This window comes from Dama dama, chromosome 23 (genome assembly GCF_033118175.1).
Source record: "Dama dama isolate Ldn47 chromosome 23, ASM3311817v1, whole genome shotgun sequence".
Taxonomy (NCBI): Eukaryota; Metazoa; Chordata; class Mammalia; order Artiodactyla; family Cervidae; genus Dama; species Dama dama.
In genome coordinates, this window is record NC_083703.1 from 60,082,395 (window position 1) to 60,106,737 (window position 24,343).

The window sequence follows — 24,343 nt, forward strand, 5'->3', positions numbered from 1 at the left end:
TCAGAGGAGAGACCTCTTGGAACTGGATGTAAGTTTAAACTGGACTGGACTGAGTTTGAAAATCAAAGTGACCATTCAGTTTTTGGTTGAATCCTAGATGCTGAGATGAGAAAGGGGGATCTGACATAGAGGTTAGTTGGATAAAACACAACACTTCATGTTTCTACATTTCAGTGAACCCATTATGTATTATACACATTAGACAATCTAATTTTAAATGAAATACAGTGTTCTTTCTGTGCCAGGCACTAAGTCTTTGCATCTGCTAGTTCATTTAAACCTCACAACCATCTTGGAGAGTGGGTGCTATCATTAATTCCCTTTTACAGATGAATAAGCTGAGGCACAGGCAGGCAAAGTGACTTTCCCAAGGTCACACTAGTAAATAGCAGACTCAACTATAATAGCGTGCAGGCCGGTCAGGGCATGTTTGCAGATCTGGGCTGTAGGCTGCCACCGAGGCTTGTGGTATAGATGTCAAGTGGGAAGCTCTGTGGGGGATCAGAGGGGACAGTTGGGGCAGCACAAACTTGGACAGGCCCATGTCCTACTTAAATCATGGAATCTCATAGGTCAGCGGGATCTTTGAGAATCCTTGGAAGATAAAGTCCACCTTTATCCCCATTTTACTACTGGCGAAAACCAAGGGGAGAGGTGGGACTTGCCCAGGGGCCCCATGGCTCAAGCCCCCTCTCTTCTTCTTAGGCTTCTCATGTGAATTTATGTCATAGACATCAAGAAGCCTAGAGGATGATGGTGAGCTCCTGTGGTTCTAATCTGGAGGGCGGGCGGGCAGGGCTCTGTCTTGTAGGCAGAATACCTAGGTTCATCCTTCTTAGGGATGCCTGCCTGTCCCAGAGGAGGGCCACCCTGGACTGGGGAGCGGTCAACACTGGCCTACCCTGGCCCAAAGGCTTTCTCGGCAGCTGCGCCTAGGTGGGAGCTGACCAGGGTGCTGAACCTGCATGGCCCCATCCTCTTACAGCCTGGCTGAGGGGAAAAAAAGAAGAGGGAGGGACGATTTTTTTGGGTCATATTTTCGTCACTCAGAGACCAACATGACTGTTATGGGTAATGTTTTATACACACGTTTTGGGGTAGGATTCCTTTGTGGTCTTTGTGGCAGAGGGAGGGTCACTCAACTGCTCTGGATACGCTTTTTCATCTGTTCAATGGGGAGAGTAGCTCCCATCCTACCAAAGTCAGAAGACTGGGGTGAGCATCATTTGGGGTCAGATGACAGCCCTGCACAGAGCCCAAGGCCATGTCTAGGTCAGTGGTGCCTCTCAGGAGGTCACCCTGACAGGCTTTGTGGCCTGTTCCTTCCTCTGTGGGATAGGGGTTGGTCTGGGTGGTTTCAGGTGTGCCTAACCTGGGTGCTTGGGTGCTGTGGCTGTAGGTGGAAGTGCTCAGAAACATGAGATACACTTTGCAATAGGACTCACTTCGGAGTCCTGGGCCATCTTGGGAATGTTCCTTTCTCGTATCAGTCCTGACTTGTTTTCCGGCTTCAGGAATGGATTTTGCCCATGCTTCTCCTCTGGACAAGATGTGGGATCTAGGTATAGCAGTTTTACTAAAAAGAGCACCAGTTTTAGAACCAGGCTGACTTGGGTCCTCATCATGGCTCTGCCACTCCTCAAGGAACAAACCCAGCACCACTTCAACTAAGCTGCTAACAATGTTTACCTTGGGAATAGCTAGGTGTACTACACGAGACTAGGAGTTTGGCATACTGAGGGCATCAGATACAATTATTCTCTTCATTGAATAGCAGCCCAAGGTTTCCTTCCTCTTGTTCATGAAGTGAAAGTCATTCAGTCATGTCTGACTCTTTGCAACCCCATGGACTGTGGCCCACCAGGCTCCTCTGTCCTTGGAATTTTCCAGGCCAAGATACTGGAGTGGGTAGCCGCTCCCTTCTCCAGGGGATCTTCCCAACCCAGGGATTGAATCCAGGTCTCTTGCATTGCAGGTGGATTCTTTACCATCTGAGCCATCAGGGAAGCCCTCTTGTCCATGAACCTCCAGTCTTATCTACCCATATGGCTTCAGTAATGATAGCTGGTACCCACGGGGCTCCTGCTGTTTATAAGACACATTATTTGGTTGGGTCCTGCAACCATCCTGAAGGTAGATGTGATGCTCATTTTGCAGATAAAGTCACACACCAGCAACGGGAGAGCTGGGAGTCATAACTACTCCTGCTTGATTCCAAGAACCCTGCTTGCCTTCTTGAGCAAATTACTGAAACTTTCCAAACCCTCTTTTTCTGGCCTAGAAAAAATGGGGATAGTATTTCCTTATATTAGATATGATATATGCTATTTTACAAGGGTACATCCATATTTAAAAACATATGAAACAAACACACTGAGTGGTATGGGAGAAAGGAATGGAGAGGTTACAGGGGGTAAAACAGAAAACAGTTAAAATGAGGAGGTTCTTGCATTAGTCATAGTATGTCATCAACCAAGACTGATGATTCTTTTCACCTGCTACCCAGGTAAACAGAGAAGATATAAGGTTTGTACACTGGAGAGCTTCAGACTTTAAAGTGCACACAAACCACTTGGACAACTTGATGAAGTGCAGATTCTCATTTAATAGGCCTGGCTGGGGCCCGAAGATTCCACATTTCTAACAAGTTTCTAGGTGATGCTGCTGGTTTGAGTAGCAAGGATGTGTACAGCCTTCCCTTCGCTTCTCAGGAATTCTCAAACTGGTCTGTCAGATGAATCACCTGAGGAACTTATAAAAAATGGACTTAAGGACCCTTCCCTAGTGATTTGGATCCAGGTCTGGGTTGGGGACCAAGATGTACTGTGTCCTTCAAGCATTTCAGGAGAGACTGAGAGGCTTGGGCAAGCTGGAGAAGCCTGGCTGTGGTGCTCATCACTATCAAGGCCCATGCTATAGGGATGTTAATACACAGGAGACTGGCTTGTCAGACCTTTGTCCCAAATGTGCCTTCCTGGGACAAGCAGGAAAAAGGGGAAAAGACCATTTCCCAGGCTCCTTTGCAGCTATGGTTTAAGAGTTGATGTAGGTTCCAGCTATCAGATGCAGGCAGCCAAGCCTTGCACTTGGAACTGAGGTGAGAGGAAGTGCGGGGCGGGGGGTGGGGGGGGGGCGGCCAAGGTGGGAGCACAAGGGGCATTACTTTCGGACACAGATCCAGGCAGTTGCTGTGTGGCTCTGGAGTTTCCTAATCACCAGATCAAGACAATGATGATGTGATCTTGCTGCTGCCTTCATTCAAACCTTCTTGTTTCAAAAAGCTAAAGTAGTTTGTTTCCTGCAGCCCTCCCTGTCTCTCCTCTTTCAGAACCCTGTCACACAACACTCACCTTATGTGGCTAGTATGGAACCTGGCCTTTCCCACGGTCATCCAAAGTCTGAGGCTGGGCCTTCCACTTTGTGCCTGCCACCTAGCCCTGCCACTAGTGGGGCAAACCTCATGTTCAAACCCCATGTCACTGCTGCTCTCTGCACCCTAGTATCCTTGGTCACCTGGGTCTTGCACTCCTCTATAGCCACCATCCTCACTGCCTGCCACTCCTACTTGTGACCTACCCTCTGGGTGAAGCTCAGGGCTCGGCACAGCTGGAGACTTAGGACAAATAGGGGCTGGGGGCTTGGATGCCCGCCTTTGAATCTCTCTTTTGGTGCAAAAAGTAACAGCGGGCCTTAAGAATGTAAGTTTTATATCAGACAAAGCTGAGGATATGCATGTGAGGGATCTTTCATCTCCTTGGTGGTGGGACCTGTCTCATTGGAACTGCCCAAAATAGACAAGGTTACAAGGTGACAGACAGTAACTGCTCCACAGACTCTTAATTTTTCTTCTGTGAAGAGGCAAGGATCAGTAATAGAATGTCATTAATGAGTAGAAAGGGAAACTATGAAGGAATCTGGATTTCAAAGAATGAGGTTGTTATAGGGCTTGCTATCCGATTGCTAACTGCATGTCAACAGGTACTAGCCATCCAGCACAGGAATATAAAATCTGTTTTGAACAAAATACCTGCTTAGAGTCAGGGTCTTGAGACCAGTGACTTCACCATGGAGGCTGACAGCTCACGATGAGCAGATAAATGCAATGCAATGAAAAACACATCCAGCTCTAAGAATCAGGAACGACACAAGGCAAGGAAGAGGAGTTGGAGATGAGGAGACTGCCAGAGATGGTACATGTGGTCTATGTCACTTCAAAAGACAAACATTTAGAACTAGATGTTTATTTTACTTCTAAGCCACTGGGTCAACACAAATATTTCAAAACAAGCAAAACAAGCAAAAGTGCTTGTTCCCTCTCACCAGACCTGGGAAGGTCATGGTAACTTCCCTACAGACAGTACCTTTCTCCTAAATCACATCCAGCTCTGAAACTTCCCCAAAAGTCAAACTTTAACTCCTCTGCGTCTTACCAGTCATCCCAAGGTGGCTATTACCAAAGCCACTGTCTTCAGTCTCTGTCTTGTTTGACCTAGGTCAGAATTCCTTGTTTTTTCAAAATAGAGGACAAAACCACAATGAGATACCACTTTACACCCACTAGGATACCTATACACAAGAAGACTTAACAAGCACTGGTGAGGAGATGGGAGGAACCAGGGCCCTCATACTCTAATGGGAATGTCAAATGGCATGATCACTTTGGGAAACAGTCTGGCAGTTCCTCAAAAATTAAACATAGAGTTACCATATGATCCCACACAAGAGAACGGAAAACATATGACCAAACAAAAACTTGTACATAAATGTTCATAGCAGCCTTATTCATAATAGCCAAGAAGTTGGAACAACCTGTCCATCAACTGATAAATGGATAAAGAAAATGTGGAATATTATTCAGCTATTAAAATAAATGAATTACTGATACACGCTACAGCATGGATGGACCCTGCAAACGTTAACTGAAAGAAACCAAACATGAAAGACCACATGTTGTGTGATTCCACGTGTAAGAACTGTCCAGAATAGGCATATCTTTACAGACAGAAAACAGACGAGTGGTCACTTGGGGCTGGGAGAAGGGAATGGAGGGTGACTGTTAATGGGTATGAGGTTTCTTTTGGGGATGATGAAATGTGCAGAACTCAGATATGGTGATGGGTGCACAACACTGTGAATGTACTAGAAACACTGAACTGTACACTTTAAAAACATGAGCTTTATGCGTACGTGACCTGTATCTCAATAAAGCTGTTATTTTTAAAAAGGAAGAACAGGTTGTTAAGTGCTGGTATTTATTGTTACGGCTCTAACACTTCTAGGTTCCACAAAACATACACCTGAATCACTGCCTCTGGCTGCTTGGTGGTTACTCATGGCTGGAAGGAGAGAAGTGGCCTAGATACACAACATGTACTGACAGTCTGACTTGGAAGTTCCTAAAGATCCCATTCACCTCCCCACACATGACAACTAAGACACAGTCTGCATTCCTCAGTGTCCTTGATGCAAGGAGTCCCACTCAAAAAATGACTGATTCTACAGATGAATCACTGAAGCGTCTGTTTTCAGAAAACAGTATTATGCTTATGACTATCCTTTCCACTTTCACTATTAGAAAATCTAAGTGCTGAATTTATTGTTTCACTCTTGTCCTTCCCCTGAATCAGGGTCCTAAAAGTTATCTACTTCCCCTGCTTGTCTGATGTTCCTTTAAATGCTTCTTTTTATAATAAAGGATGCTTTTATAAGCAAATTGCCTCAAGTTCTTTTGGTAGAAGGTATGATCCAGCTTGCAAACATCTCACTCATTTGCTGGCTCTTGGGGAAGATGTCCATTGATGACTGCATTTGCAGCTCTGCCTGACCTCTGGGTCTTTTTCCAGAGCAGAGCTGTTCTAAAAGCTTCACTAAATCACTGCTTGACATGTGGCCAGCCAGAAATGCCCAGGAAGCCCTAACCTCTCCACCTAGGCCCAGGTGGCATCTTGGATTGACCCTGGGCATATATGCCTGTCTAGTTTACTTGTAACCCACTCTTGGGCACAGCAAACAGGCACTTCCAGGCTGTATAGCACGTGAGCAGCTGCCTTAGGAAGGCTCTGGTAGCCCTCTGCCCACAGATAAATACTATCTCCTAATTTAGAGAAAGGAATCCAAGGAGCTGAGAAATGAAAGGCACCACCCATGGCTGAAATGCTAGCGGTGGAGTGAAAGTGACTAGTGCCTTCATCTCTTGCCTCTGAGTCTGGTGCTCTAGGGTGCTCTTTCCACTCCAGCACAGGGGTTCATCACTGACCACGTCTGTCAGGCCTCGGGCTGAAAAGGATCTGGAGAACACCAAAGGTCAGGTGGGCCTGGACACAGGGCACAGGCTTCCAGAGGCTAGGGCTCCCTGGGGGTGGAATGCCTTCCTGGGTTGTTTCTTGTATTACCAACTCCTCCGTTCACCCTTCTCACACACTGGCTTCCAGAGGCCAGGCTCCCTGCCTGTCCCTAAGTCTAGCACTGTGCTGCTATGTTCATGTCGGGGCCTCACGGCGGGTGAGAGGCACAGAGTTGCAGACTCTGTAGGTAGGCACCACACAAAGCCTTGAACCTTCATTCTTTACCTTTTGCCCCAGTTACTAGGGATCATCATGCACAGACGCCAACATCAGGCTGTTTTAGAGCAAGAAAGGCACCCTGGACTTCACAGGTGGGCACAATGGCCCTGGGAGGGGAAAGGACTTGCATAGGGTCATTCAGTTAAGTTAGTGGCAAAAAAGAGATTAGCCTTCAGGTCTGCTCTGTTTATTCCTCTGTTCGTAGGCAGCCATTGCCCAGGCACAGACAGACTCAGAGGACAGGCTCAGACAAGCACAACTGGAACGTCTTGCCCTTTTCAGAATGATGTAGTTGTTCTGCAACGCGCCTGGCCTTGTGGAAGTCATCCCTGTGGCTTATGGGGGTTCCAGTCACTCATTTTCATCCATGCAGCCAGACCATCTTAGTGGTATCAGGAGCGAGAGCAATTCATGAAAGGAAGATGCCTAAGAGAGTCCTTTAGCCCCTTAAAGATTCAAACTCTCAAGTCTCATACATGGAAGGAGCTGTGCAGTAAAGAAGAGTTGGAGACCGGCAACATGATTTTTGTATTGACATTTGGTTCTTAATAATAACATCCAAAAATGGGTTCTGTTCTTATAGCGATGCAGCTACTGCATCAGGTCAAGGGCATATGTTGCCGGAGTCTCCCCTGGGAAGTGGAGAGGAGCTGGTGGTGAGACACACACTGATTTCTCTTTGGGACCTATATGCAGCCAGGTGGAGAACTGCAGCAGGTGCCCTGGCTCTGGTAGGGGGTGGGAAGGCAATCCCAGCCGGCCTGCAAACACATGGACAGAGTCCTTTGACCCCAGCCCACAAGAAAATGGGTGCTGGTGGGGCCCACGGTGGCAGCTCCAGGAGAGTGGAGGGAAGGCTGGGATGTTACATTCTTGAGGCCTTCACAGGTACATGTCATCGTAGCCCGGCGGGGGCAGATGGTCTGGGTTAGGTCTGGAATGGAAAGAGGGGCTGGTGAGTTGGGGTGATGAAGAGTCAGGGGCACACAGGTAGACAGGGTCCTGAATGGAGGGAGCCTGCCTCCAGAGTGATGTGGTGGTTTGTGGAGTTAAAGACCATGTGCTCTAGAGTTGGTCTGAATTCTGATTTTCCCACCTTGGACAAGTTCCTTCATCACTCAGGACCTCGATTTCTGCCTCTGTGAAATATCTATCCACAAGTGCTGACATAAGAATCCACTGAGTTCCTGGCACATACAAGAAGTCCAGTAAATGTGAGTAGCAACCTCTCCTCTGAGTCCTCCTGGAGGGAAGCTGGGGAAGGGAGCCACTGAGGAATGGGAAGCTCATGGAAGGCTTTAGGAAGTACCAGGCAGGGCCTGGAGGAGGCTCCACTCTCTTGGCAGCAAGGCCTGGGACTACTGGAAATTCTGCACTTGGTGTCAGATGCCTTTATCCCTGCAATGCTGAGCTGAGCCGCCATCAGGTCCTACCTCTCAGCATCCCTGAGTGAATACCTACCCAGACGGGCTGGTCCCAATAGGTCCAAAGGGGTCAAAGCGTGCTCCTGGGGGCACAGCACCTGGAGGAAGCCGGTTTGGGAGTCCTGATGACGGGTCAATAAGTGCTCTTGGGAAGCCAGATCTCAGGGGATCCACAATCATGCCACCTCTCCGACACCTGAGGCAAGAAGGAATGACAGGTAAGCAGATGTGGCAAGCAGCTGCTGGAGAAGAAGTGAAGGTGATGAGAATGTAGGTAAAAATGATTGGGACATCAACTCTGGATGCGTGGATGGCTGCCTGAGTGCCAGCAGGAAGTGGGCAAGAGCAAGAACACAAAAAGCACACCTTTTTTGGCCATCATGGCCTGCACTTTCAGCTCTACAAGCTCCAGGACCCCACAACACTGAGATCCCTGCCATGTCCCTACAGCCAAGGAGGGAGGTGCGATTTGATCAAGAACATGTGCCAGAACTTGTCAAGGTGAATGCAGAACCAGAACAAGGCTCCTCCAGGCACAGCTTTAGGTCTAAGGGCTAATGGATTGAGACAATTTACAATCCAAGCTTTTATTTGGGGTTTTTCATGGTTTCCTTGAAGGGTCTCTGGGCATTCTATGACTTGATTGTCCAAGTCTGACTCTTGACAGTACCCATCCCTCATGGAGTTCCATGGATCTGACCTTATGGCTCAAACTAGGATGAATATGAAGGTGATGTTACACCAGACTTTGAGGTCAAAGTTTGTTTGAGCTTAACTTCAGCTCAAGGAAAAGTATTAAGTTAAAAAATTAAGTTAAGCTTAATTGTTCAAGCTTAACTTCAGACTCTTTCCCCACTGTCTAAAAATGACACACTCAAGTTGGGGACACCCTTTGCAGCAGAGCTTAAAATCTAGAAGCACTGGGCAAGGACAGTGCAGTGCATAGCTGAGGCTATAACTCTGTTGAGGATTTCACAAGAACCACCCCAGGGTCTAATGGGGATCAGTGACCCTCCCTTATCAAGTGAGGTCATGACCTCTGAAGAGCCCTCAACTGACCTCAGGTCTGTAACCCACTTGTGTGTTTTTCAGTCTTCATCTGACAGACCCCCCAGGGGGTATCGTTCCACCAGGGAAAGCATGGCCAGAAAACAACAGAGGAACTGCCCACTGGGCTTGCTCAGTTGCTCCCCAACATTCAGAGCCCTCTTGCACTGCTCCAGGCATGGCAGAGCAGAACAGTGGCAGTGCTTCCTCAGCCACTCTGCAACAAATGCCTCCTTCACCCCAAAGGAAGACTGATGAAAAGTTCTAAAATTAGAAGATGAGCTGGGGCTGAAAGGCCACGAGACCAAGTCGTGTTGCTGCCACCTCCCCAGCAGTACTCACCCAAAGGGGTCTAGGTCCTCTCCCCCGACAGCAAACGGGCCCAGGGGATCACACCTGAAACAAACAAGGGACGATTACTGAAAGTCCCAGAGCAGCTTGGCGCCTGGGCTCCCAGAGGTCCAAAGCTGATGCCTGTGGGGACACACATGTACTCCCAGGCATGGAGGCGGCGGGAGTCCCTGCCTAAGACCATAACAACAAGGGATATTTCAAAATGGTCCTTGGTACAGACTAACACTGAAAATATTACAATCAAAGTAACGTGAAAACAGCTGGACACAAAGCTAGAAACATGGAGGATTCCTAATAATGTAGAAAGATAAAAATATGAACAGTGGGAAACATATACATTTTATTTTATTCAAACCTTTCTCAGGTTCCTAAAGTCTGTACAAAGAATCAAGAACATTTAGACCAGAAAAATACTATTCTAAAATCCCAAACCAAAAGCTCAAATTTAAAAGCTTCCAAGGGTGGAGTGAGATGGGTGCTCACATATAGCTAGAATTGTGTTTCTCAACCTTTTTCTCATTATGGCCTCCGCATGAAATGTTAAAAGCAGATACTGTACATCAGTTTATGCACTGGAAACCACTGGATAGCCACAGAATTTCTAAGGTTTTTTCACCCCCCACCAAGAACCAATTTTTGCCCACACTGAGACTGCAGGAGCCAGAAGCATAAATTAGTGCATGCTTTGTGGAAACCAAGTTTATACTAATACACACACACACACACACACACAATGTAACTGCCTCTCAAAAGCCTTTTGTATCTTTACATCTCATGGTCTGATAATTTTATGCCTAGGTATCCATCATAAGGGCTTCCATGTGGCTCAATGGTCAAGAATCTGCTGCCAATGTAGGAGGATGCGGAGGATCCCCTGGAGAAGGAAATGGCAACCCACTCCAGTGTTCTTGTCTAAGAAATCCCAGGACAGAGGAGCCTGGTGAGCTACAGGCCATGGGGTCACAAAAGAGTCACACATGACTTAGTGACTAAACAACAACAAATCATCTTAAAGAAATTAAAATATCATCATAAAGACTTTAACCAAGGGAACTAGATTGGTCACAAATGGGGACCAGTTAGGTAGATCATGGTAATGCAGTCATGGAAACAAATGTTCTTAGAATGTTTAAAATGTGTGTATGTGTGTGCATATAAATAAAACTAGAAAGAAGTATAACTGAAAATAAAAACAGTGACAATTATACCTGGGTGACATTTCTTCTTTATACTTTCCTACTTTTTCTATAAAGGATCTGGTTATGGATATAATGAAACAAAAAAGATCTGGTATTTTAAAAAGTGTGCTTTAGAATCTACTTGGAGCCCTGGCAAGCAATACAAACCTGACAGTTCTGGGGCATGGCAGACCTCAGAAAAGCTCTGTAAATAGTAGTTAATCGAAGCTTACAGGTAAGAAGCCATTAATTAAAGAACTGGGGAAAAATCCAAAAGTAGGTGCTTCTCCAGTCAGTTCTACCAATGAGCTGGAAAAGAAACTGTGATTAGGTGGACATGGTTTCCAAGGGAAGCAATTTTTTCTGATCGAGGTTATTGTTTCCAAGCCATGGTTCATGGAGCTGGTAGTCAAACTTTCTGGTGGCCTCCCAACAACTTGCCTCACTGGACAGACCAGGTGGTGCGGAGGGCAGGAAGCATTTTATCTGTCTCCACAAACTGCCCCCTTACAGAGCAGCAAACAGAACCAACTATAACAATGACCTGGAGAACAGAGCCTTGATGGCTCCTGAAACATGGAGCCATCTCTATTTTTCTCTCCTAGGCCACAGAGTGTGAGGAGGAGAGAAGAAATAAAGAACAACAGAGGTAAGAAAGGCAGTTGCCAGGCCCACCCCAACAACTTGGGTACTTCAAATGGTCATGGCATATCCCTTAGGGCTCATGCTCAACACAGTCCAACTGCAACACATGCACCCTTCTGTGAGCTCCTCATATACACAAATACACACCCAGAACCTATTATAAAATAGTCTCAGTCCCAAATGTGCTGAATGAGGCTCTCAGGATTAAAAAAAGAAGTTAATTTTTGTACAGTCTCTAGAATCAAGTCCCTAAAACTTCATCTGGTAATCAACTGAAGGACAGTGTGAGCATGCTAAGTCACCTCAGTCACATCTGACTCTTTGCAACCTATGGGCTATAGCCCGCCAGGCTCCTCTGTCCTTGGGATTCTCCAGGCAGGAATACTGGAGTGGGTTGCATGCCCTCTTCTAGGGGTCTTCCCAACCCAGGGACTAAACCCACGTCTCTTACGTCTTTTGCACTGGCAGGCAGGTTCTTAAAGCTGAGCAGCCTGGGAAGCCCCGAAGGAGAATGCTCGTACACTAAATGCTATAGGCACATCTGCCTGGCTGGGCCCACTAGACTGTCTAATAGGGTTTCGGGGTGATCCTGACCACACATAATTTCCTCATTCTCTCCTTTGCTCTTAGATAAAAAACAACTTGGCTCTCTTGGGCACACAGATCCTGCTGACGTCATTCTGGCTGAGGTGGTCTGGTGAACAGAAAAAACCTCGGGACTCTAGGTGGGGGGCTGCCTGGCTGGATGGCAGGCGTCTGTCACAAAATCTTTGCACCTCAGTCTTTAAAAATGTAAAATCTAAGCAGTAACAGTCACAGGGTCTGCTGTGATGGTGAAACGTAGTATTGGACATGAACAGATTTGTTGACAGGAAAAGCCTGGAAGAATGGAATAACAGCAGCTGCCGATATTTACTGACAGCATGCTTTGTGTCAGGCACCATGCTAAATTTAGTTTTTAAAATTTAATTTTGTGAATAGGTAATGCCTTCACCAGTTTCAAAATTCAAGACAATACACAGATTGAATTCAAAATTCAAAGGCTACATAGATCCATAATCTTGTGCTAAATGTGTTCTGGAATTCAGAATTTTTCATATTTTAGAAATGTGAGTATACCAAATATATTACTGTGTAGCACCCTGTAAACAAAACCCTAGTATTTCTGCAAAATGAATGAGAATTCACATAAAATGAATTCTATGCCACTTCAGGAGCTTCATGCCACTTCAGGTCACGTTTTGCTACCAAAAAAGGTTTGGTGCCAACCTTACGGAAAAAAAAAAGAAAACAACAACACTTTTTTTCAGTGCTCTTTTGACTTCAGAGTTGTAGATAAAGGATTCTGGACCTGTACAAGTAAAAAAAAATTCTCCCTCTTAGCCCTGTCCTCCAGCCTACCAGGTCTTCCCATAGACAACTACTAACACCAGCTTCTTGTATGTCCTTCCAAAGATACTTTGCATATATGAGCAAATATGCATCTCCTCTACTTTTTAAACAGACAGATATGCAGAGTTCTTTATATACATTACCTTATTTCATCTTCGTAATAGCCGTATGAGGCCATATGACTTTTATACTTATTTTACAAATGAGGAAACTGATGCTCAAAGAAGCAAGTGTTCTTACACAAGCCAGATAAGTATAAGCAGCCAAGAATGAATTTACACCAGGTTTGCCCAACTTCAAAAGCCATGTTCCTTTAGTTGGTGTGTTGAGACCATTTACACTTTTTTTTCCATTTATTTTTATTAGTTGGAGGCTAATTACTTCATAATATTATAGTGGTTTTTGCCATACATTGACATGAATCAGCCATGGATTTACATGTGTTCCCCATCCTGAACCCCCCTCCCACCTCCCTCCCCATCCCATCCCTTTGGGTCATCCCAGTGCACCCAACCTGGACTGGTGATCTGTTTCACACTTGATAATATACATGTTTCGATGCTGTTCTCTCAGATCATCCCACCCTCGCCTTCTCCCATAGAAGAGTCCAAAAGTCTGTTCTATACATCTGTGTCTCTTTTTCTGTCTTGCATATAGGGTTATCACTACCATCTTTTTAAATTCCATATATATGCGTTAGTATAGTGTATTGGTGTTAATCTTTCTGGCTTACTTCACTCTGTATAATGGGCTCCAGTTTCATCCATCTCATTAGAACTGATTCAAATTTATTCTTTTTAATGGCTGAGTAATATTCCATTGTGTATATGTACCACAGCTTTCTTATCCGTTCGTCTGCTGATGGCCAGGATATGGAGACCATTTACATTTAATGTGATATGTTTAGATTTAGGTCTGCCATTTTACCATTGCTTTTCCAATTGTTTGCTTTTTTCTTTCTTCTGTTTTCTCTCTTCATAATTCAACAGAAGGGGTAAAGAGTGGAAACAGTGACAGATTTTATTTTCTTGGGCTCTAAAATCACTGCGGATGGTGACTGCAGTCATGAAATTAAAAGACACTTGCTCCTTGGAAGGAAAGCTATGAAAACCTAGACAGTGTATTAAAAAGCAGAGACAATACTTTACTCACAAAGATCCATAGAGTTAAAATTATGGTTTTTCCATTAGTCATGAACAAATGTGAGAGTTGGACCATAAAGGCTAAGCACCGAAGAATTTATGCTTGTGAATTGTGGTGTCCAAGAAGACTGTGGAGAACCCTTGGACTGCAAGGAGATCAAAACAGTCAATCCTAAAGGAAATCAACCCTGAATATTCACTGGAAGGACAGATACTGAAGTTGAAGCTCCAATACTTTGGCTATCTGATGTGAAGAGCCGACTCTTTGGAAAAAACTCAGATGCTGGGAAAGATTGAAGACGGGGACAGAGGATGAAATGGTTGGATGGCATCACTGACTCAACGCACAAGAGTTTGAGCAAACCCTGGGAGATAGTCGAGGACACAGGAGTTTGGCGGGGTGCAGCACACTGGGTTGCAAAGAGTTGGACACAACTTAGCGACTGAACAACAACAAATTAAACATATTCTAATTCTCTTGAATTAGAGAACAGCCTATTATAGTTATCTAAATATTGACCATTTTTATTGCTCTTCCTTTATTCCTGATGTTCTAAGTTTCTATTTGATTTCCCTTCCCTTCTGTCTGAAGAACTTTCATTAGCAATTTCTTCTGAGAAAATCTGTTGACTATGAATTCTCTTAGTATCTTTTACACTAAGAATATCTTAAAATCTTTCAGAAATAAGATGATGTATTTGTTGGATATAGAATTCTGGTTCTGACAATTGTTTTTTTCTCCATACTTTAAGAATAGTGATCAACTTATTTCCGGTTTTCTGATGAGAAATCCACAATCATTCAAATTCTTATTCCACTATAAGCAACCCATGTTTCTCTCTAGTTGCTTTCATGACTTTTTTTTTTCCGTTTTTAGCAATGTGATTATGTATGAGCATGGACTTCTTTGGGTTTATAACTGTTTAAGATTTGCTGAGCTTTTAAAATCTATATGTTTATGTCTTTTGCCAAATCTGACAAGTTTTTAGCCACTATTTTCTTCAAATACTTTTCCTATACTACACTCTTTCTTTTCTCCTTCTTCTTTTCTTCTCCTTCATGGTCCCAGTGTTTTTTATAATTGTAATTGTATAATTTATAATCTTTTATAATTGTCCCAGGTTCCTGAAACTGTTTATTTTAAAATATTTTTTGTCTCTGTTGTTCAGATAGGATAATTTCTATTTATCTATTTCAAGTACTTAATATTTCCTCTGTTTTCTCTTATTCTGCTACTGATTCATCCAGTGAAGTTATTTTGATTATTGTATTTTTCATTTCTAAAATTCCCGTTTGGTTATTCTTTGTGTCTTATTTCTAAGCTGAGATTTTCTACCACTCCATCTGTTTCAAGACTATTTGCCCTTACTTCTCTGAGCATTTTCCTAACGGCTGCTTTATCGGTCTGTCAGCTAATTATCCCAACGTTTGTGTCACCGTGGAATACTGGCATATGTTTTGTCTTTTTGTGAGCTGAAATTTTCTTGATTCTTTGTATTCCCCCCAATTTTTAATATTTTATTATGAGGTTTCAGGAGAATCCTGATATTGTTGTCTTAACAGGCAATCAACCCAGCTGGGTTTGGGATTCAAGCTCAGGTTTCAACGTCAGTTCTGTTTGCAAAGCCTTTGTAGTACTATCTAGTTCTGTACCACATATGTGCTACCCAGTGGTCAGTCTGAGACCTGGCAGTGGGCGATACTACAGTTCTGTTCCCAAAGTTTTTGGTGTCCTATTTAGAATCAGATCCACTTATGTACATTGTGCAGATAAGGCCTGGAGTCCACAAACTTTACTAGAGTTGCTTTCTGAACTCTTCCATTTCTATGATCTATCTCCTTGGTGGAGAAGGAAATGGCAACCCACTCCAGTATTCTTGCTTGGAGAATTCCATGGACAGAGGAGTCCCCAGGGTTGCAGAGTCAGACACGATTGAGTGACTAACAAATCTCCTTGGTACCTTCTAAGTCCTTGGGGCTTTTCTTTTGGTCCTCTGGCCAGAAAGCTGGGGCACTGCTTATTGTGCTCTGCCATGTACTTCCCCTGACAGTGCCTATGACCACATGCCTGTATCAAGTGGAGGGAGAACAAAGAGGATAAAAAGCAGCAGTGGTTCACTTCATACTCTTGAAACAACTCTTATTGGAAAGGAAGCGTCTTTTCCCTCAGTTTTAAGTGTTTTTGGACTGTCACATGCTGGGAATTTTTGGAGGAAAGGAAGAAAATACATGGGAGATTTTCTTCCCACTCTCTCTAAGCACTAGACCCCATTCTCAGTACTTTAGCCAGAAGGGAGGACTCTCCTGGAGTGCTCTCTTTCCATGCCAAGATCTAATTCTTCGTTTTGGGCTTCCTTGAGTTCATACCAGAGGCCAATTTATTGGTATTTCGGCCTTCTCTCCCAATGTATCTGCTACTATTTTTCAGCATCCTCAAATAACTGCTCCATGCATTCTGTATAGCTGCAATCAATGGAAAAGTCAGGATGGAGTGTGCTTACTCCAGAACCAGAAGTTTCCAAACTTAGGCTTTTAACTGGTACACAATACCAATATGTCTGCTTTAAACACAGCTGCTGGTCTGCACTCATTGGTGACCACCAGGAGTGAACACAAAGCTCTCCATCTGCACATCACACGTCTTTGGGAGTACCGGCTGTGTTCACAGGAGTTCCGGCAGTAGTTACCTGAAGATTTCTCGACCCTGACCCCTGATTCAGTTTTCATGGCATTGTTTGAACCACCTAGGCCAGTTCTGTTCAAGTTGTTATGTGCACATGAATCGGAGGGTGAATCTTACTAAAATGCAGGTTTTAATTCAGAAGATCAGGAATGGGATCTGAGATGCTTCATTTTGTAAAAGCTCCTGTGTGATCTGACATTGCTGGTCTGGGGACCTCAAATGGCTAGGTTGCTTCCCAGTGAGGATACAAGTTCAGCTGGGGAATCACGGTGATCTAGGTTTTTGTACTTTGTCCTGCCAAATGTGGAAATTCAGGACTGGGAAATGGAGATGCTGATAACTGTAGACAAGAATGTGTGTACAAGTAGAGCACCAGCTATGTGTTCTGAGCAAGCAGGGTACCACACCTTTCCCTTTCCTAATCCCAAGGATATCCTATGAGTTCAAAGGTGAATGAGAGATTGAGAATGGTTGGAAAATACTGCATTTAGGCTGTGAACAATGATTTTTAAAAGAAAAATATGCATATTTCATACTAAAAAATAGTAAGAAAAATGTTACCCATCATCCGACTCTATACACAATAATTATTTTTGCTATTTCTTTTTAGTCTTTTTATGAGCATATTTTTATAAGCTTATATGAAAATTATAAGTACAATTAGATCTGTTTTCCTCCATTTGTGTCCTACATTTCTCATGTTGTTTGTCCTTGCTATTAAAATTTTTAATGACCAAATAATATTCATTGAAGTGAAGAAAATCTTTAAAATTCTTCTAATGTAGGTATTGGTATTGCTTCTGGTGTGTAATTATAAATAATGCTGTAATTAGTAACTTTCATGTTCATGTTGTTTTTCAGTGTTAAAAAAAGTTAACTATATCCTTCGCCCATCTGACCAGTGTATGATGAGAAGAGACAATCCATTTCTCTGGACAAGAGACAGAAAGCAGTTGTACTCAGGAAGCTTCCACTATGCCTGATTTAGATGATTCAGAAGGTGAGATCTGGGTCCTTGAAGCTGACAAGATTTAGACAATATTTTCAGGCTGAGCTGACACAGTAACTGCACAAGAATTCTCAGAACTCTAGGGAAGGGTAAATGTATTTTGCCTTTGGTAAAAATGGCCCCTTGTCAATCTTCCATACTTCTTAATCCCCCAGATTCTGTGAGTGTGGTAAGAAATCACTCCTACATTTATGTTTTATGGCACAGAGGACCTCAGAAATGGGGGATTATCTAGGTCAGCTCATCTAATCATATGGACCTTTAAAAGCAGAGAACTTTCTCTGGCTGGTGGCAGAAGAAAAGGTGGAAGGGAAGACTTGAAGCATGAGAAGAACCTGACACACTGCTGCTGGCTTTAAATATGGAGGCAGCCACGTGAGGAGAAATGCAAGAAGTTTAAGGAGATGAGAGAGAGGCCTCCAGTCAACAGCTGGCAATGGAATGGGGTAACAACAAGAAACCAAATTTGGGTTCAGTTAAGCTTACAAATGTTATAAGAATGATGCCTTTCTAAATAATTTAAAAGAAAAAGGAGACTAACTCTAGCAATGAAAAGGATAGGCAAATGACATCAAAATAGAGGCAGTATGCTAATTAATACCACTGTGGAGGAAGGCAACTGGGCAATGTGTTATCAAAATCTTTCAAAAGAGGTTTAGTCCTTCAGCTCAGCTGAGTTCAGTCACTCAGTTGTGTCTGACTCTTTGCAACCCCAAGGACTGCAGCACACCAGGCTTCCTTGGCCATCACCATCTCCCGGAGTTTGCTCAAACTCATGTCCATCTAATTGGTGATGCCATCCAACCATCTCATCCTCTGTCATCCCCTTCTCCTCCTGCCTTCAGTCTTTCCTAGCATCAAGGTCTTTTCAAATGAGTCAGTTTTTCACATCAGGTGGCCAAAGTTTTGGAGTTTCAGCTTCAGCATCTTTCCTTCCAATGAATATTCAGGACTGATTTCCTTTAGGATTGACTGGTTTGACCCCCTTGCAATCCAAGGGACTCTAAAGAGTCTTTTACAACCCCACAGTTCAAAAGTATCAATTCTTCGGCACTCAGCTTTCGTTATAGTCCGACTCTCACATCCATACGTGACTACTGGAAAAACCATAGCTTTGACTAGACAGACCTTTGTTGGCAAAGTGATGTCTCTGCTTTTTAATATGCTGTCTAGGTTGGTCATAGCTTTTCTTCCAAGGAGCAAGCATCTTTTTATTTCATGGCTGCAGTCACCATCTGCAGTGATTTTGAAGCCCAGAAAAATAAAGTCTGACACTGTTTCCATTGTTTCCCAATCTATTTGACATGAAGTGATGGGACCAGATGCCATGATCTTAGTTTTTTGAATGCTGAGTTTTAAGCCAACTTGTTCACGCTCCTCTTTCACTTTCATCAAGAGACTCTTTAGTTCTTCTTCACTTTCTGCCATAAGGGTGATGTCATCTGCATATCTGAGGTTATTGATATTTCTTCCAGCAATTTTGAGTCCAGCTTGTGCATCATCCAGCCCAGCATTTCTCATGAGGTACTCTGCATATAAGCTAAATAAACAAGGTGACAATATACAGCCTTGATATACTCCTTTCCCGATTTGGAACCAGTCTGCTATTCCATGTCCAGTTCTAACTGTTGCTTCTTGACCTGCATACAGATTTCTCAGGAGGCAGGTCAGGTGGTCTGGAATTCCCATCTCTTGAAGAATTTTCCACAGTTTGTTGTAATCCACACAGTCGAAGGCTTTGGCATAGTTGATAAAGCAGAAGTAGATGTTTTTCCGGAATTCTCTTGCTTTTTCAATGATCCAACGGATGTTGGCAATTTGATCTCTGGTTCCTCTGCCTTTTCTAAATCCATCTTGAACATCTGGAAGTTCAAGGTTCATGTACTGCTGAAGCCTGGCTTGGAGAATTTTGAGCATTACTTGGCTAGCATGTGAGATGAGTGCAATTGTGTGGTAGGTTTAACATTCTTTGACATTGCCTTTCTTTGGGATGAAAACTGACCTTTTCCAGTCCTGTGGCCGCTGCTGAGTTTTACAAATTTGCTGGCATATTAAGTGCAGCACTTTCACAGCACCATGTTTTAGGATTTGAAATAGTTCAATTGGAATTCCATCACCTCCACTAGCTTTGTTCATAGTGATGTTTCCGAAGGCCCACTTGACATCACATTCCAGGATGTCTGGCTCTAGGTGAGTGATCACACCACTGTGGTTATCTTGGTTATGAAGGTCTTTTTTGTATAGTTCTTCTGTGAATTCTGGGACTCCCCTGGTGGCTGAGATGGTAAAGCGTCTGCCTACAACGCGGGAGACCCGGGTTCGATCCCCTGGGTTGGGAAGATCCCCTGGAGAAGGGAATGGCAGCCCACTCCAGTACTCTTGCCTGGAAAATCCCATGGATGGAGGAGCTGGAAGGCTACAGTCCATGGAGTTGGACATGACTGAGCAACTTCACTATAACTTTCTGTGTATTCTTGCCACCTCTTCTTAATATCTTCTGTTTCTGCTAGGTCCATACCATTTCTGTCCTTTATTGTGTCCATCTCTGCATAAAATAGATTTAAGGAACTAGATCTGATAGACAGAGAGCCTGATGAACTATGGACGGAGGTTCGTGACACTGTACAGGAGACAGTGATCAAGACCATCCCTATGGAAAAGAAACGCAAAAAGGCAAAATGGTTGTCTGAAAAGGTCTTACAAATAGCTGTGCAAAGAAGAGAAGCGAAAAGCAAAGGAGAAAAGGAAAGATATTCCCATTTAAATGCAGAGTTCCAAAGAATAGCCAGGAGAGATAAGAAAGCCTTCCTCAGTGATCAGTGCAAAGAAATAGAGGAAAACAACAGAATGTGAAAGACTAGAGATCTCTTCAAGAAAATTAGAGATACCAAGGGAACATTTCATGCAAAGATGGGTTTGATAAAGGACGGAAATGGTATGGACCTAACAGAAGCAGAAGATATTAAGAAGAGGTGGCAAGAATACAAAGAATTGTACAAAAAAGATGTTCACGACCCAGATAATCACAATGGTGTTATAACTCACCTAGAGCCAGACATCCTGGAACGTGAAGTCTGGTGGGCCTTAGAAAGCATCACTACGAACAAAGGTAGTGGATGTGATGGAACTCCAGTTGAGCTATTTCAAATCCTGAAAGATGATGCTGTGAAAGTGCTGCACTCAATATGCCAGCAAATTTGGAAAACTCAGCAGTTGCCACAGGACTGGAAAACATCAGTTTTCATTCCAATCCCTAAGAAAGGCAATGCCAAAGAATGCTCTAACTACCGCACAATTGCACTCATCTCACACGCTAGTAAAGTAATGCTCAAAATTCTCCAAGTCAGGCTTCAGCAATATGTGAACCGTGAACTTCCAGATGTTCAAGCAGGTTTTAGAAAAGGCAGAGGAACCAGAGATCAAATTACCAACATCCGCTGATCATCGAAAAAGCAAGACAGTTCCAGAAAAATATCTACTTCTGCTTTATTGAGTACGCCAAAGCCTTCGACTGTGAGGATCACAATAAACTGTGGAAAGTTCTGAAAGAGATGGGAATACTAGACCACCTGACCTGCCTCTTGAGAAACCTGTATGCAGGTCAGGAAGCAACAGTTAGAACTGGACATGGAACAACAGACTAGTTCCAAATAGGAAAAGGAGTACGTGAAGGCTGTATATTGTCACCCTGCTTATTTAACTTCTATGCAGAGTACATCATGAGAAATGCTGGGCTGGAAGAAGCACAAACTGGAATCAAGACTGCCGGGAGAAATATCAATAACCTCAGATATGCAGATGACACCGCCCTTATGGCAGAAAGTGAAGATGAACTAAAAGCCTCTTGATGAAAGTGAAAGAGGAGAGTGAAAAAGTTGGCTTGAAGCTCAACATTCAGGAAACTAAGATCATGGCATCTGGTCCCATCACGTCATGGCAAACAGATGGAGAAACAGTGAAAACAGTGTCAGACTTTATTTTTCTGGGCTCCAAAATCACTGCAGATGGTGACTGCAGCCATGAAATTAAAAGACGCTTACTCCTTGGAAGGAAAGTTATGACCAACCTAGACAGCATATTAAAAAGCAAAGACATTACTTTGTCAACAAAGGTCTGTCTAGTCAAAGCTATGGTTTTTCCAGTGGTCATGTATGGATGTGAGAGTTGGACTATAAAGAAAGCTGAGTGCTGAAGAATTGATGCTTTTGAACTGTGGTGTTGGAGAAGACTCTTGATAGTCCTTTGGACTGCAAGGAGATCCAACCAGTCCATCCCAAAGGAGATCAGTCCTGGGTGTTCATTGGAAAGACTGATGTTGAAGCTGAAACTCCAATACTTTGGCCACCTCATGCAAAGAGTTGACTCATTGGAAAAGACCCTGATGCTGGGAGGGATTGGGGGCAGGAGGAGAAGGGGACGATAGAGGATGAGATGGCTGGATGGCATCACCGACTCCATGGGCATGAGTTTGCGTAAACTCCGGGAGTTGGTGATGGACAGGGAGGCCTGGCATGCTGCGATTCAGGGGGTTGCAAAGAGTTGGACACGACTGAGTGACTGAACTGAACTGAACTGCATAAAATGTTCCCTTGAAATCTCTAATTTTCTTGAAGAGATCTCTAGTCTTTCCCTGTCTATTGTTTTCCTCTATTTCTTTGCATTGATCACTGAGGAAGGCTTTCTTATCTCTCCTTGCTATTCTTTGGAACTCTGCATTCAGATGGGTATATCTTTACTTTTCTCCTTTTGCTTCTCTTCTTTTCTCAGCTATTTGTAAGGCCTCCTCAAATAACCATTTTGCCTTTCTGCATTTCTTTTTCTTGGGGATGGTCTTGATTCCTGTCTCCTGTCCAATGTCCTGAACCTCCATCCATAGTTCTTCGGTCAGTCTGTCTATCAGATCTAATCCATTGAATCTATTTGTCACTTCCACTGTATAATCGTAAGGGATGTGATTTAGGTCATGCCTGAATGGTCTAGTGGTCTTCCCTACTTTCTTCAATTTCAGTCTGAATTTTTCAATAAGGAGTTCATGATCTAAGCAACAGTCAGCTCCTGGTCTTGTTTTTCCTGACTGTATAGAGCTTCTCCATCTTTGGCTGCAAAGAACAGAATCAATCTGATTTCAGTATTGACCATCTGGTGATGTCCACCTGTAGAGTCGTCTCTTGTGTTGTTGGAAAAGGGTGTTTGCTATGACCAGTGCGTTCTCTTGGCAAAACTCTTGTTAGCCTTTGCCCTGCTTCATTCTGTACTCCAAGGCCAAATTTGCCTGTTATTCCAGGCATCTCTTGACTTCCTACTTTTGCATTCTAGTCCCCTATGATGAAAAGGACATCTTTTCTGGGTATTAGTTCCAGAAGGTCTTATAGGTCTTCATAGAACCATTCAACTTCAGCTTCTTCAGTATTACTGGTTGGGGCATAGAGTTGGATTACTGTGATACTGAATGGCTTGCCTTGGAAATGAACAAGAGATCATTCTGTTGTTTCTGAAATTGCACCCAAGTACTGAATTTTGGACTCTTTTGTTGATAATGAGGGATACTCCATTTCTTCTAAGGGATTCCTGACCACAGTAGTAGATACAGTGGTCATCTGAATTAAGTTCTCCCATTCCAATCCATTTTAATTCACTGATTCCTAAAATGTCAATGTTCATTCTTGCCATATCCTGTTTGACCACTTCCAGTCTGCCTTGATTCATGGACCTAACATTCCAGGTTCCTATGCAATATTGCTCTTTACAGCTTAGTCCTTAATGTAGTTAATTCTACTGTTGGGAATGCACGCTAAGAAAATTTAGAGCCGTGCTTTAAGTTGCATGAAAAGCATGTTCCCTGAAGCTATGGTAGCCTCAAATTAGAAATGACTTAGGCTAAAAAAAGCCTCCTTGCATCATCCTGGTTTTTTCTTCCCGTCATTAAGCCAACCCATAAGCAAGTCCTGTAAAGTGTACATCCAAATATATCCCAGGTTATCCTCGTATCTGCCACCATCTACCACCATTATTTCTTGCCAGAGTGCCTGTGTCAGCTCTTTACCTGATCTTATTTTTTCTACTCTTGTCCCTCTCTAATCCATTCTCTACAAAGGAGCCAGAGGAATTAAAAAAAAAAAAAGAAAAGGAAATGATATCAAGTTTCTCTCTTGTTAAACACACCTAGTGGCTTCCCACTTCTCCTGACACTGACCCCAAGGCTCTACACAAACTGTCCTGTGCTTACCCCTACAGAGTCATCTCCAATCACCATGTCTCACCATGTTCCAACCATACCAGCTTTCTCTCTGTTCTTGGAATAATGCAAGTCAAGATAGCTTCTTCTGAAGCAATGGCTGTTGTAAGTGTCAAAGGGAGAAAATACTAAGGGCTGAATCCCACACCAACTTTTATGAGCTGTTTCTTTGGACAAGTTGATTAACCACTCTGTGTCTCAGTTTTATTTTCCAAAAAGTGGGATAACAAGAGCAGGTACCTCTCATTCTCTTGCTTAAGAGAGACTATATTCTATACTTAGTGTAATAATAGCTTGGCACACAGTAAAGGCTCAACAAATATTAACTATGTAAGTTGACATTCTAAGTGGGATTCTTTGGGGGGGAAAATGGTAAAAAAGGTCCCAATTGAATCACTCCCTATCCAAAACATTTTGATGGCTCCCATTACCCCAGAATCAAAGTCAGTTCCTTAGTACATAAGATCCCTTGTGATGTGGTTCCCACATTCACCTATTCTCCCTTCACACACTAGCACAAGTAATATACAACACCTTGGTCCGTCCCCTGCCTACACACACACACATGAGATGACAAGATGATTTCACAGCCCCATTTGTATCCATTTTTCTCTTGGCCACAAATACCAACTACTCCCAATACTACAGAACTTTTATTAGCCCCTTAAAAT

The 24,343-nt window shown here is 43.5% G+C and overlaps 1 protein-coding gene across 1 annotated transcript in view; it reads right to left on the reverse strand.

Moving 5' to 3' along the window:
* Positions 1-6,728: 6,728 nt before the first annotated feature.
* Positions 6,729-24,343, reverse strand: part of PSMF1 (proteasome inhibitor subunit 1) — a 41,212-nt gene continuing 23,597 nt past the window's right edge. The window contains exons 5-7 of the mRNA XM_061126972.1: positions 9,377-9,430; positions 8,025-8,183; positions 6,729-7,497 (exon numbers count right to left, since the gene is read on the reverse strand). Coding sequence (XP_060982955.1) covers positions 7,446-7,497; positions 8,025-8,183; positions 9,377-9,430 — 265 coding nt within the window. The 3' untranslated portion in view covers positions 6,729-7,445. The remainder of the gene's footprint in view (positions 7,498-8,024; positions 8,184-9,376; positions 9,431-24,343) is intronic.